The sequence below is a fragment of the Lepidochelys kempii genome, chromosome 2, assembly GCF_965140285.1.
Source record: "Lepidochelys kempii isolate rLepKem1 chromosome 2, rLepKem1.hap1, whole genome shotgun sequence".
NCBI lineage: Eukaryota > Metazoa > Chordata > Testudines > Cheloniidae > Lepidochelys > Lepidochelys kempii.
The window spans coordinates 207,334,019-207,348,003 of NC_136381.1; the positions used below are offsets into that span (position 1 = coordinate 207,334,019).

The 13,985-nt window shown below is 43.5% G+C and overlaps 1 protein-coding gene across 1 annotated transcript in view; it reads left to right on the plus strand.

The window, feature by feature from the left end:
* The first annotated feature begins 399 nt into the window (after positions 1–399).
* The window catches only part of HIBADH (3-hydroxyisobutyrate dehydrogenase), a 131,285-nt gene continuing 117,699 nt past the window's right edge, over positions 400–13,985 (plus strand). Inside the window, exon 1 of the mRNA XM_073333627.2 lies at positions 400–548. Within this exon, the coding sequence (XP_073189728.1) occupies positions 467–548 (82 nt within the window). The 5' untranslated portion in view covers positions 400–466. The remainder of the gene's footprint in view (positions 549–13,985) is intronic.

Here is a 13,985-nt window from a genome sequence, read left to right on the forward strand (position 1 = left end):
GGTAGAGCAGGGAAGCAGAAGCTGGCGGGGATGCCGGGGTGGGAAGAGGCCTTATGGGAATAGGAGGGGATACATTAAGGGTAAGTGAAGGCGGCACAGAGGGAGCAACCCGCAAGAGGTGGGTGGAGGAATCCACGCCTTGTCCCCTGGTGCTACTCCCGCAGCAATTGCCCACGAGCGGGCGCCGCCCAGCAGAACAGCCCAGCCCTTCTCCTTCAATTTCAGAGCGGCGAGGGGAGGCAGGCGGCTCCGCTGTCTATCATGGGGCTGGAGGCGAACCCGGCGGGTCACCGCAGGAGGATGTCCCCTCTCATTGGTGTGCGGCTGCCACGGCCAAGCGGTGGTTGGCTATCCTGGCTGTCACTCGTCTCCTCTCTCTCCTCCCCGTTCACGGTCACAGGCAGAGAGGGGAGGCGGGAGTGGTGTTTAACTGGAGGTCACGCAGAGTGGAGCTGGGGGAAGCGGCATGGCCGCAGTTTTAATGCTCAGAGGCTCCGCCAGGCTGTTATACAAGCCCAGGAAGGTGCACGCTGCCAGCATTGCAATGGGTAAGGAGCCGCCTCTCCCTCTTTGCCTTGGGTTTTTTGGTGGCATTTTAGCAGCGCGAGCTGGGGTTGCAAACTGTTGCCTAGTTGTGTTAAAAGGCCAGGCCTCCTTGTTGAACCAGCCAGAGAAAAGCTTCTGCTTCTGCTGCTTCCTACCCCCCTAGCTAAATTGCCATGTGAGTCACTCCAGTACTTCTTATCACGTGAAAACAGGGGAGGTGGGGTGGGTGGTAATTGCAGGCACACAAGAGCTGCGCTCCGGATTTGAGTGCGTTTGAAGGACTCCCCACTCCTGACAAGCTTCTAATTCCTTAGGTGAAACATGCATTGGGTTTTGAAACCCCTGATAAATGTGCCTCATAGCACGAGAGGATTATCACTTGTGTTTTGCACCTTTTACAAGTATTGTGCACTCTATTAAAGCTAGACAGGTTGTAAAATTATATGAGGCTTATATCAATTCTTACTTAATCTTATGAGTTGCTTAGTATAATAAATATTTTAATGTGTTTATTTAAAATAGCATACCTAGAGTTTAAAACAGCCCACAGAAGTTTATGTGACGCTCGTGACTTAAAAAGCACGTACCTGTAATCTGTACTCATACTTTGCTTTCTTTGTGATTATATTTTGTTATTTTTGAGCCAAATCTGAATTCAGCAGCACTTTTTTTTATATTCAAGACCCTGGTAGTGCATACATTTGCTTCACTTTACACACACATTAATGGGCAGCAGGTAGTCCAGTTGAATGCAAAGTTAAGCAAGTGTATTTGCAGGATTACGGCCCAAGTTATAACCTTTTCCCTGTCTTCTATCTTTCCTTTTAAAGGGACACTGGTGATTTAAAGATCATACTTTTGTTTGAAATTGTTCTACCTACTGTTGCTACAAGTAACACCTAAGATTACTATAAGTGAAATAAATTGTAGAATCTTTTTCTACAGTCTTTTTAATATGTTTATTTTGTGCATTTGACAGCACTTCATTTATAGTCCATTTTACTGTTTCCCTTGTGAAGCTCAGTCAGTTTCCCCTGTGTTTATTGGGGGTCTCTCACATAGTAACCGAAGAGAAATGTATGTGTGTATTTTTTAAAAAGGGGGAATGTGACTTTAAAACCACAAAATTTGACAGGGGATTCAGCAAAGGTGCACCTGAAACTACTCTATTATTTTAAAAGTGATTTTTCTTAAAGCTTCTAGTGCCTTTTGTTTTCATTGATCTGACAAAATTATAAATGTCTGACTCTTAATTTTATTTTAAAATGAACTTTTAGTGGCATTGTTTTACTTTAATATCTCTCCCACTAACAGAATCCATTAAAGCTTTTCACAGTTCTGAGTCTGACTTTTTAAAAAGTTTTTAGTTGTTCAGGTGGAATACAGACTAATGGATACACTTGGTCATGTGTTAGTGAAGTTAAATGAAATACACAAATGGTACGGAGAATAGGTCTATCGGGTGTCTTTTGCCACAATATTATCAGTAGTAATTGTCACTGTTTCATACGTGTTGTCTATACTATTCATAAAGACGTTTCTATAAAAGCTTTGAAGTAGCATTATGATTTTGTTCACTGGCTTAAACATGACAGCTTGAATGTTGTCATCACATGCAAGAGAGAGGAGATTCAGAATGCAGTTCTCCTGAAGTACCACAAAGTAACTTTAGTTATTTTTTTGAAATATATAATCTTTGAGGGGGAGGGGAGAGAATAAACCATTACTTCAGGTTTTAAGTTTGGCAAATATATATGCTTTATTTTTGCATAGAGACCTGAGAGAGCAATGACTGCAGTCTGAGATGAAATTCTGGCTCTATTGAAGTCAATGGCAAAACTTCCACTGATTTACCTGGAGCCAGGATTTTACTCTAAGGGCATGTCTACACTGCAATGTAAGCTCAGGGTTAGTGGGATTTGAGTCAGCTGGCCTAGGTTAGGGAACCCTGAGCTTGAATGTGGTCTCCTCATCTCAAAAAAAGATATACTGGCATTAGAAAAGCTTTAGAGAAAGGCAACTAAAATGATTAGGGGTTTGGAATGCGTCCCATATGAGGAGAGATTAAAGAGGCTTGGAAAAGAGGAGACTAAAGGGGACTAAATATGATAGAGGTATATAAAATCATGAGTGTTGTGGAGAAAGTGAATAAGGAAAAGTTATTTACTTGTTCCCATAATATAAGAACTAGGGGCCACCAAATGAAATTAATGGGCAGCAGGTTTAAAACAAATAAGAGGAAGTTCTTCTTTACACAGCCCACAGTCAACCTGTGGAACTCCTTGCCTGAGGAGGTTGTGAAGGCTAGAACTGTAACAGGGTTTAAAAGAGAACCTCCATGAATTTATCCAGTTAAGTCCATTAATGGCTGTGAGCCAGGATGGGTAAGGAATGGTGTCCCTACCCTCTGTTTGTCAGAGGGTGGAGATGGATGGCAGGAGAGAGATCACGAGATCATTACCTGTTAGGTTCACTCCCTCTGGGGCACCTGGCATTAGCCACTGTCGGTAGACAGGATACTTGTCTGGATGGATCTTTGGTCTGACCCAGTATGGCTGTTCTTATGTTAACTGTTTTTTAACCCTGTATTAAGACTTTTCTAACCCGTGTTGAACCTCGGGTCTGGTGTCCACACTGCAGCACGCAGACCTAAATCAAACCAACCATATCCCAGAGTCTGTTGCACCCTCCTGAAATGTGGCTACTCTACACTATCACTGTGATGCACTGTGGGGAAAACTTTACTGTCCGCCCTGCATGTTACAGGAAGTTTGAACAGTCTGCCAACACAGCCTGCTGCGCAGTCATTTTGGTCTGTGTGCTCCCAGCTACTGGAGCCAGCAGCATGGAGGATGCACCTTTTTGAAGAACTTCTCTTCCTTGTGTTTTCACTCCTGTGTCAGGAAACTGGCATAGCATTTGTGAGGTACTGGTGGACGTTTCGGTGATGTTTTCTGCTCCACCAAAAGTACCTGTTAGATTTTCCTGATGGAGGAGGAGGTGGAGGCAGAAGAGAAGGAAGAATACCTTGGCATGGCATGGTAGACTTACACTGACAGATGCTGCTCAGTATAACTGGCATAGTCACTGATGCTCTCTACATAGACCAGTGCTTCTGGCGCAGGGCCACAATTACAGACTGGTGGGAACACATCATCATGAAGCTCTAAGATGACCAGCAGTGGGTCCAGAACTTTCTCATGAAGAAAGCTACATTTCTGGAGCTTTGGAGCCGCTTGCTCCTGCCGTTCAATATTAAGAGAGACAACTGAGGTCAGCTTTGCCAGTCCAGAAGTGGGTTGCTATAACTGTCTGGAAGCTGGCTGCCCTGGACTGCTACGGGTTCATTGACAAACAGTAAGCTGTGGGTAAAATGGTGGCAGAGGTATCTGAGGTGACGGGCATTAAAGATATTCCGGAGGAACTGCTGGCTTTAAGAGAATGGGGTTTCCTACTGTGCCGGGACCATTGATAGGACTTGTGCCAACAGTTTGTCCTCCTCAAGGAATACATAAACTGTAAAGGGTATTAGTACATTGTTATGCAGGTCCTCCTGGACCACAGAGGCTTAGGAATATCAACGTGGGCTGTACTGGAAAAGTTCATAATGCCAGTTTTTTGCTGCTTAGGAGTCTACATTCATGGACAGACTGTGACACTATTGTCACCAAATGATATTGACATAAACAGAGTTCCTGTCCCCATCGTTATTCTGGAGAACCCTGAATAACCACTTTTGCCTTGGTTTATGAAAGCATACCCTGATTTGTTTAATAGAATATCAGGGTTGGAAGGGACCTCAGGAGGTCAACTAGTCCAACCCCCTTCTCAAAGCAGGACCAATCCCCAATTTTTGCCCCAGATCCCTAAATGGCCCCCTCAAGGATTGAACTCGCAACCCTGGGTTTAGCAGGCCAATGCTCAAACAACTACCCTGGTAAAAGATGGGTTTAATTACACTTTCAGCACATGTAGAATAGCTGTTGAATGTGCTTTTGGCAAATTAAAATCACGTTGGAGATGTCTACAGACCCATTTGGATACCAGTGTCATCAATGCTGTCTGCATTACAGTAGTTTGCTGTGCTCCTCACAACCTTTGTGAAGCTAGAGGTGAGCCATTTCCCCCTGAATGGACCTATGACAGTGAGGGGCTGCTGGATTGGTACCCTCAGCCAGCAAGTGCAGCTATCAGTGTGGGAGCTGGTTGCACCCAGGCAGCAGAAGTCAGGGATACATTGTGTTCTCATATTATGGACTTACATGGCCCAATGGACGAAAGGGAATAGTACCTGTACGAATGTGCTTTTGGGGGCGGAAAGTGGCTAATTAAATGTTGGGGCAGGGTGTCTAGTGCTTTGGAAGGTGTATGGGTTGATTGCCATCCAATGCAATTATGAATGACATGATTAATGAATTGGGGGCAGCATGGGTTTATGTATAGAATTTATTGAAATGTGAATTGCTGTACCTTGGTAAATAGAGGAATAGTGTTTGCTTATTAATGTATAGTTTATTATCTGAAATCATGATTGTCAAGTGAGGCAATGATAGCAATAAACTTTCTTGAAGACCTAAAAGGCTTTGTTTGTAAACCCATATTAAAACAGTACAAGTGTCACTCAGTGCTGGACAGATCAGCTGCCATTACAACACACCAAAACACATATCAGAAGAACGTTATTCCCTTCCCCTGAAAATAGTGCAAACCCAACCCAACCCCCTGACTGCTATATGCTTCCTGGCCCTGCATTCTTTTCCCCCCTTCTTTTCCTGTTTTCTGCTCGCTTGGCACTGGGACAGGGAGTTGCAGGTATCCACAGAAGAGGGGTTGAAGAAGGAAAGCTGCATAGCCAGCTGCTCATGAGGCCTGAATGCTTGGGCCACCCTGACATAGTTATCCAAGCTACTGCATGCCTGAGGTACAATGCAGGGGAATCAGGCCATTGTGTAGGGAGGCAGCAGGAGCCAGTGCTCTTGCAGCCATGATGAACTTAAGTTGATGAAACAGTTCTCTCTGTTGAGCTCGGTCCTCCCCCTTAGCCGCTGTTCCTGTCACAGGAACTGCTTTGCAAGCGTCTGCTCAATCTCTGAAACCTTGTCCTTCATTCGGATTGCAAGTCTCAGCCTCTCTGCCTGCTTGTCAGGTATGTTGGGCCAGGATTGAGTTCCCAATGAACAGCAGGCAGTAGAGGTTGAGAGGCCCTGAAATAGGACAAGAAGTAGAGGGTTATTGTCTAAAATAGGTCAGTGGAGGATCACAGAATTAATTTTCGTGGAATCTCATGGACGTAAAATGTTACATTTCTCAACTGAACCATCATATATTGTGAAGGAATGCTTCAGTCCATGTACTTTCTCTGGACACAGCCTTGTTAACTTTAGAGACAATAGTAAAGTTAAAATTACAACCTTTTTTCTGCGGGGGGGTGCAGATAGAGAAAGCCTTAGTGCCCTTGCTGCAAATCGTTTCAGGCCTTTCACATTTTGGAGGACATAACAGTTCTTGTGGGGCAAAGGGCGAAGTTATTCCAAGCTGCTGGTGAGAAACCTGCAGTGTATTCAAACGTATAGTGATCAAACAGCACATCTGTGAGTGGAGTGGGCTTAAAGGAGGACCTGTCAAATACACCCTTCTCTCTATTTGACTGTATGGAGTTCCTGCTTAAGAAAACATGTGCAGCTCTGAGCAACCAGGACTGGGTCAGAGTTTCTGAGGGAATTAACAGGATGCTGTATTAGCTCACACATGGTTTACCCTGTTGTTGCTGCATGCAAACATGCAGAACTCTACAGCGTTCCTCCTCTCTGCACTTAGTACAAGTTCTGGGTAAAAATGGACACCTCACTCGGACTTGGGAGAAATGATTTTGTGACCTGAAAACATCATGGAATATCTCTAACTGAAATGGACTAGATTTGGAAATAGAAGACTGTTTTCCAAACACACACACACTGAGTGCACTGTTTCCAGGTGGGGCTCCATAGACAGAGGAGAAATGATTACAGAGTGGCAAATTTCAAGCCCTTACTATTGAAAGGAGAACATGAATGACCGTGGCAAGCACTGGTTACTTTACAATGAAAATGCCCTTTATGCCTCTTTATAAATGTTTGAAATTCCCAGTCACCATTTTGAATTCCATATGGTAGGATGGCAGGGAAGGGGAAATGCCAAGATGCTGTGATACAATCTGCCAGTAGTGAACACGCTGGTAGCTGGGGCTTACTGTAATTTTTGCATTGCTTCTTAGAGCAGAAATCCCTCTTATTATTGTAATTAGCTGTAAATTGAAGTCCTACACTTACTGGCATCTGGGGTGGCTTCTGTCTCTACCAGGTTTGCCGCAGGCTCAGCAGCGGTCTGTTCCTCGGAGGTGGGGGAATCAAATGGCTCTTCCTAATAGGGACCTAGAATTTGCCGTTGATCCTGATCCACAGTCTGCTAGGGACTGATTTCGTAAATAGTCACTTCATGCACCTCACTCAGAGCCTGCTGCTGGCTCCCATCAGTCCCCATGATAGATTCAGGGGCCAGCTGGGCACCATCCCAGTCATCATGAAGCACAGTTGGTTCGGTGCCCAGCACGCAGGCGCTCCATGTCCAGCACCGAGTGAAACTCCTCATAAAATGGGCATGTTGTTGGAGAGTTGCCAGAGGTGTGGTTCTTGTCCCTGGTCTTCCAGTACTTGCTCTTCAGCGTCTTAATATGCTCCCTAAACTGATCACCTATCCTGAAAATCTGCAAAGCTGCCAGCTTTTTAACTGTCTTCTGGTATGCCTGGTCATTCATGGTGCCTGTGCTGACCAGTTTCTCTGGCCTTGCACCAGAGATTCACCAAAATTTGGCTGTGCTCCCATAACCATAAAGCAGCATGCTTTGCAAAAGACTTGCTCTGCTCAGCCTCCATTGCCAGGAGGCTTGCCAATCAGCTTGCAGCTCGGAGATCAGAGAATGGGTTAATGCTGATGGGAGCAACTGCCATACTTCAAGGAGTGGGGGTGGCTTCCATTTTCAACAGAGTCCATTACAGATTGTTGGGATAGAAAGGACTAAAGAAGTTGGCCCGTGAAACTGTGGAATACATCTGGCAGACTCCCAGGACACGAGTCAAGCGGGGCTGCGCCTACGCTGCAAAACAGTAGGGCTTGGACCCTGGGTCTGAACCCTGGGTTGGTGCAATAGCAGTGTGGATACAAGGTGGGGTTAACCTTGAACCCAAGCTTAAGCACAGTCTTATAGTGCAGTGTAGATATATCCTAGGTGCTTAAGTTGATTCTGCTGCAAACACTTATATGTGATTATCATAAAGTCCCATTGACTGTGAGAAGTGTTTGCAGGATTGGGTGCCTTAAATGGAATTTACAGTTGCCTATTAAAGGCAGTGCCAGTCATTCGTATGTTCTCTTCTCTTCTTCCCTGTCTTTCTACGCACACATTAGTTTTGTCATCCTCCCTTGTTAATTCTGATTAGTCTAAGGGTTTGCCTGGTTTTAGAGAGATCAGTTGATTGTAATGTCCATAGTGTCATGACTGGTTCAGTCAGCTGTGACAGTTCTCAGATCTGTCAGCTGCCTCACCCAGTGAAGCTCCTTAGCACACTTGCTGTGAGTTCCCTAGTGGCTTGTTTGAACTGCTGCTTGCAGCTGGCAAACCACAGCTGGATTGCTGACTTTGTACATTTGTACTGGAGGCATAAATTTAGCTGAGAGAGAAACATGTAGGGAGAGTATTTTGGTTGTGGACATGTCTGTATGAGGGTATCAGATGGCCAAGATATGCAGTTTCATCTGGTAATTTCCAGCTGGATGGATGGAAGGGGAGGGGCGAGAGAGACCGAGATTAAAATATGTGGGGTCATGATGGGGGAAACCCTTTCTGGGAGGCACTTCTCGGGTGGGACTGCTGGTTGCTGAAGCAGGTATATTGGGATAGTGGAGAGGCTTTGCTAGCAAACTAAGAAGTTTTGCCAACTGAGGGAGTGCTGTTCTTTTTATCAAAGATAACAGCCCTCTCCCCATCCCCACTGAATCTGTGTTAGGCAGCCCTGTTGTGGACACAAACGAACCTTATATCAATTCAGGGTTGGTAACGTGGACCTACTCAATTAGTTGGTGCTTCTGTTGATGCTGTACAGTTGACTGAAGCACCACTAACTTTTAGTGTTCTACTGCAGATTAGCTCCATTAGCCTAATGGTAAGTGGTATCAAAAGAGAACAAACCCAATATAGTACTTTAATCACAGGGTCAAATGTGAATTGTAACATTACGTGCATGTTTGGAAAAAAATATTTAGTAGTTACATTTTTATCTTTAACGTACAAACATTGTTTATGAATCCTCACAACAGCCCAGTGTCTGTAAAATAATACTTACCTCATGAGGAAATTAAGGCAAGGGGGCATCTACACTGGAAGTATCTTACCCATTGATTGCCTGTTAATGTTAATCAAGAAACAGGCATTCAGAGATTCACTCAGTTTTATAGAATTCTTCAACAAAATTGTGAGATCAGAGAGTATTTTAGTAGTCGTAGACTCAAAAGAGAAACATTTAAATTTATAAAAAGAAAAGGAGTACTAGTGGCACCTTAGAGACTAACCAATTTATCTGAGCATAAGCTTTTGTGAGCTACAACTCAATAGTCTTGAAATCCTTCCATTCTAAGGCCATGATCCTGCAACTGGATCAGTACAGGTAGGTCCTCCAAGTAAATAGGAGAAAGGGTCTGCCTGCACAGATTTGATTGCAGGATCAGAGTTTTTGTTTTTGAGTAAAATGAAGGGAAGGCCTAGCCAAGAGTTTCTTCATGACAACAGAGCAATTGGAAGTATTTCAGCTATTGAGCCTGAAGACATTGTAACCAAGCCAAGTTAACTTCTGCTGTATGTATACACAATTCCACCAGAATTAAGAGTTGTACCTATGCTTATGCCAGCAGTGAATTTCAGACCCATATGCTTAACCAATGTTTGTGGTTCTGTTCCTGATAAGTGAAGGGTAATTTAACTTTGTTAGGAGCTGGGTAAAAAATTTGTACAAATAGTTTATTTGCCAAAATGTGCAGTTTGATCAACTGAAAATTATTCACAAACTTGTCAAATAGTTTAGGGCCAAACTTCTTTTATTGAGGACTCGGAGGAGGAGGAAGTGGCCTCCCTTAAAACCTTAGCTCAGTGATTAGAGCACTCCTCTGGGCTGTGGGAGGCCTTTCAGTTCCTCCCTTTGCCTGATGTAGAGAAGGGATTTGAACTTGAGTTTCCTACATTACAGGAGAGTGCCCTAGCCACTAAGCTGTGGGATATTCTGGGGACAGGTCTTCCTCAATTTCTCCTATTGAAGCTGTTCCATTTTCTATGACTATCTGGTCATTAGAGCAGGAACTTGAATTTGACTCTCCCATGTACTAGGTGAGTATCCTAACCACCAGGGTATAGATCCTTTCTCTCTCTGTCTAGCTCGGGGCAGATCTACACTACTGCTTATGTCAATATAACATACGTTGCTCTGGAGTGAAAAAACCACCACCCTGAGCCACACAAATTACAGCGACCGAAGCACTGTCCACACCAGAGCTATGTCGGCGGGAAATGTTCTCCTGACAACATAGCTTCCGCCTCTCACGGAGGTGTAGTAGTTATGGTGACGGGAGAGCTCTCTTACATCAGCATGGAAGGTCTTCACCAGATGCACTACAGTGGCATAGCTGCGCCATTGTAGCACTTCTAGTGCAGACTATTTCTCAATAACTATTAATTGTCATTTATATAGTAATAGGGACAAAGAGAGAGTGTGTGGTTCTATAGCATGATTGTCATGGCACTCACCGAGTTCAAGTCCCTGCTTGCTATTTATTTATTAAAAACTAGAACAGTTTTTAACAGGGAAGGTTGAGAGAGATCTGCTCCAGAATATCCCAGAGCTCAGTGGTTAGGACTCTCTTCTCCAATATGGTGGACCCAAGTTCAAATCCTGGCTCTACACCCAGCGGAGGGAGGAAAGGAACCTGGACCTTTCAGGTGACTGCTCTAACCCCTGGGATGATGGTTATAAGAAGTCTGCTGCCACCAGCCAAAAAATTCAGAAGGATTCATTTGACCTGAAATTGATTGAAAAACATTTTGCTGAAATTTTTCAGTTTTTTTGGCTTCAGTTCAACTCAAACCACATTTTTTTCCCCAGTTTTTCAGAACTGCCAGGGAACAGAAAAATCAATTATCAGCCCATCTCTAAAGTTAGATGATTTGAATATTTTAAATCTGACGTATTTATTGTGCCTCTTCTGTCTAGAATATGGATATGGGAAGTGGATCTTGCTACAATGATGCTTCCCTCCAAACCACGTCCAATCAGCAATCCTCTATCTCAAGAGACCACTTTTAAAGTAAATCAAAGTTTTAAATACCTTTAGTTGAAAACGGCCTCTACTAAGCAACTTTGGCAGTTTATTTTAATAGGTTTTCCTGGATTGAAATACAGGGGAAATTGGATATTTTCAAAGTTGTAAGTGAAGTTGTATTATTCTTAATGTGGCTAATTCAATATTGGTTTAACTACTGGTGTAATAACCCAAAATTCTATAAGAAATAAAAACTATGATGTAACTTACCTTATAACTTGGAAAATATCCAGTTTTCCATGCATTAAAATGTGTTCCAATTAGTATAATCAGACTGTCTGTTTTTGTTATTTATATCGCCATAGCACCTAGAAGCCCTAGTCAGGAACCAGGACTCCATCGTGCTAGGGGCTGTACAGACACAGAACAAAAATGGTCCCTGCCCCTAAGAGCCTACAATCTAAATATAGGACAAGAGACAATAAATGGATGTAGACAAATAGTAGAGTATTAGTAAATAATGAGACAGTATCAGTCAATATGATAGGCAGAGGTCTCAGCACACCAGCAGATTAACCATTGTCAAGTTTTAGGTTGGTTTTTTTCTTTGGGGTTTTTTTTAGGCATCACAGCAAAGGAGAGTTTTAATGAGGTTTTAGAGGGAAAATAATGAAGTAATTTTACAAATGTTTATGAAGAGCTCCTCCCTAGTGCATGGAGCAGCATAGGAGAAAGCACTCAAAGGTGGTTGTTTGAAAATTTAACAAATGGGCGATTGGAGGCAGAAGTAGACTTCTCGATAGTGAATGAGATGGTAGCTATAGTGGGGATGGGTTGTGAAGGGCCTTGAAAGTGAAGATAAATACCTTAACGTTTGATGCAATGGAGAAAGGGGTGCCAGTGGAAGGATGCAAAGAGAGGAGTAACATGTTCAAAATGATGGGCTAGGAAAATGATCTTTGCAGCAGCATTCTGAATGGATATGAGTAGGGCAAGACTGCATTTGTCAAAGCCAGAGAGAAGGGTGCTGTTGTAACTGAGATGATGCCTGGATGAGAGCACTACCTCTGTGGATTGATGGGATAGGCCATATCTTAGATCTGTTATGCAGAAAGAATCTGCAAGGTTTAGATAAAGCCTGGATAAAGGACCCAGAAAGATGTCAGAGTCAAAGATAACTTCCAGGTTACAGGCCTGAGTGACAGGCAGGTTGGTGTTGCCTACAGTGATTGAGAAATAATCTAGTGGGTGCAGGAGGACAAGGTTTGTTTTAGCTGTATTGAGCTTGAGCTGATGGCAAGACATCCATGAGGAGATGTCAGGCTGAGATTGTAGTTTGGCGAGAAAGATCTGTGAGTAATCAGTAAGGCTACAATTTAGTCACGGAGGTCATAGAAATCACGGAATCCGTGACTTCCAGTGACCTCCATGCATTCAGCCTGTGGTGGTTGGGAGCTGCAGGATCCCCCCACTGCCCATGTGGGCAGGGAGCTGTGGGGTACCCCGACTGCCTCTGGCGGCCCCTGCAGCTCCTGGCTGCTGTGGGTGGTGGGGTACCTCACAGCTCTCAGCTGCTGCAAACAGAAGGGGAACCCCCGAGCTCCCAGATGCCATGGGCAGTGGGGAAACCCCCGAGCTCCTGGCCTCCGCAAGCAGTAGGAAACCCCCTGCAGCTCCTGGCTGTGGCTGGGAGAACCCCCAAGCTCCTGGCCACTGTGGGCCCCCAGAGCTGCTGGCAGCAGGGGTACTGCACAGTCCCCAGCTGCTGAAGGCAGCTCCTAGCCCCTGTGCACTGCCCTGCTTCAGGTCGGTGTGGGAACCCACAGATCTCCACTTTGTCACAGATATTTTTAATAAAAGTCATGGACAGATCACGGCTTCTGTGAATTTTCTTTTTTGCCTGTGACCTGTCTGTGTCTTTTACTAAAAACATCCATGACAAAATCTTAGCCTTAGTCATCAGCATAGAGACTGTACTTGAATTTGTGTTTGTGGATGAGATTACCCAGAGATAATGTATAGATGGAAAAGGGATGGTGACTAAGGATAGTGCCCTGTGAAATCCCCACAGGAAGTTGCAGGAGGGGGTGTATGAGAGGAGCAATTAGAAAGAAAGGAGGAGAACCAGGAGAGGTCAGAATCAGAGTCCAAGAGAGGACTAGATTTCAAGAAGAGTATGGTCAGGGGTGTATGTTCAGTTGTTTTTTATGTTTGGCATGTTTTATAGTGATTTGCTCTTTGCATACTTGGACATATAGATATTAGAACATGTTTATAAATTACAGTGTAGTCTTTTTAAAAAACAAAAACAAAAACTGGCAATATTTATCCAGCCAGATCATTGTTGTTGGCATTTGTGGAAACCAGGGCTTAACAGGAGTCCTCTTGATACACCTGACTTATTAAATATGACGCTAACAAAATAGTGGTGTAAATGAGAGCCTGACTGTTGTTAGCTAAGAAGGCACTTTAAAGTCAGAAAAAACCTTTAAAATAATGAATGAAGTGTTTTCTGAACTAAGAAAGATTCTTCTTTAAGCAATGCGACATCTGAAAGGCTAAGCATAGGATATGCAATTTTTCTTTTGAATTTGGATAGTTTAATTTATTATCCTCATAGTCTGTTTGGTCTTCTCTTGTTTTAATGTTTAATCTGAATGAGATTTTCTCTTCCTTTCAAGGAAAAATTGTCTTTTTTGTAACCGGCAGTAAGACCTAAAAACTGGCATCTGCCCTAGCATTGAGCTAGGATTATTTTAGTTTAGAATGATTAGAAAGGAATTATTATACATTGGTATTTATGGGAATTATGCATTGCCTGACATTATATACCCATACACAGTAGCTTGTGCTAAAAATGGCTGAAAACTACATTATTTTCCATGTATCCATAAACCGCCATAGCACACTGTATTAGTATATTGTACATCATGTTATATTTTTGTCTTATTTTTTTGTACTTCTTTGAAAGTTGCTCCTGCAGTGAAGACTGTAGCATTTTATAAGTAATCTTTATGCCATTGTTCAAGGGACTGACAATGTGTCATGGAGACTCTCTTTCAGTGGTTTACATTTGGCCACAGACGGTAGTGACCAGT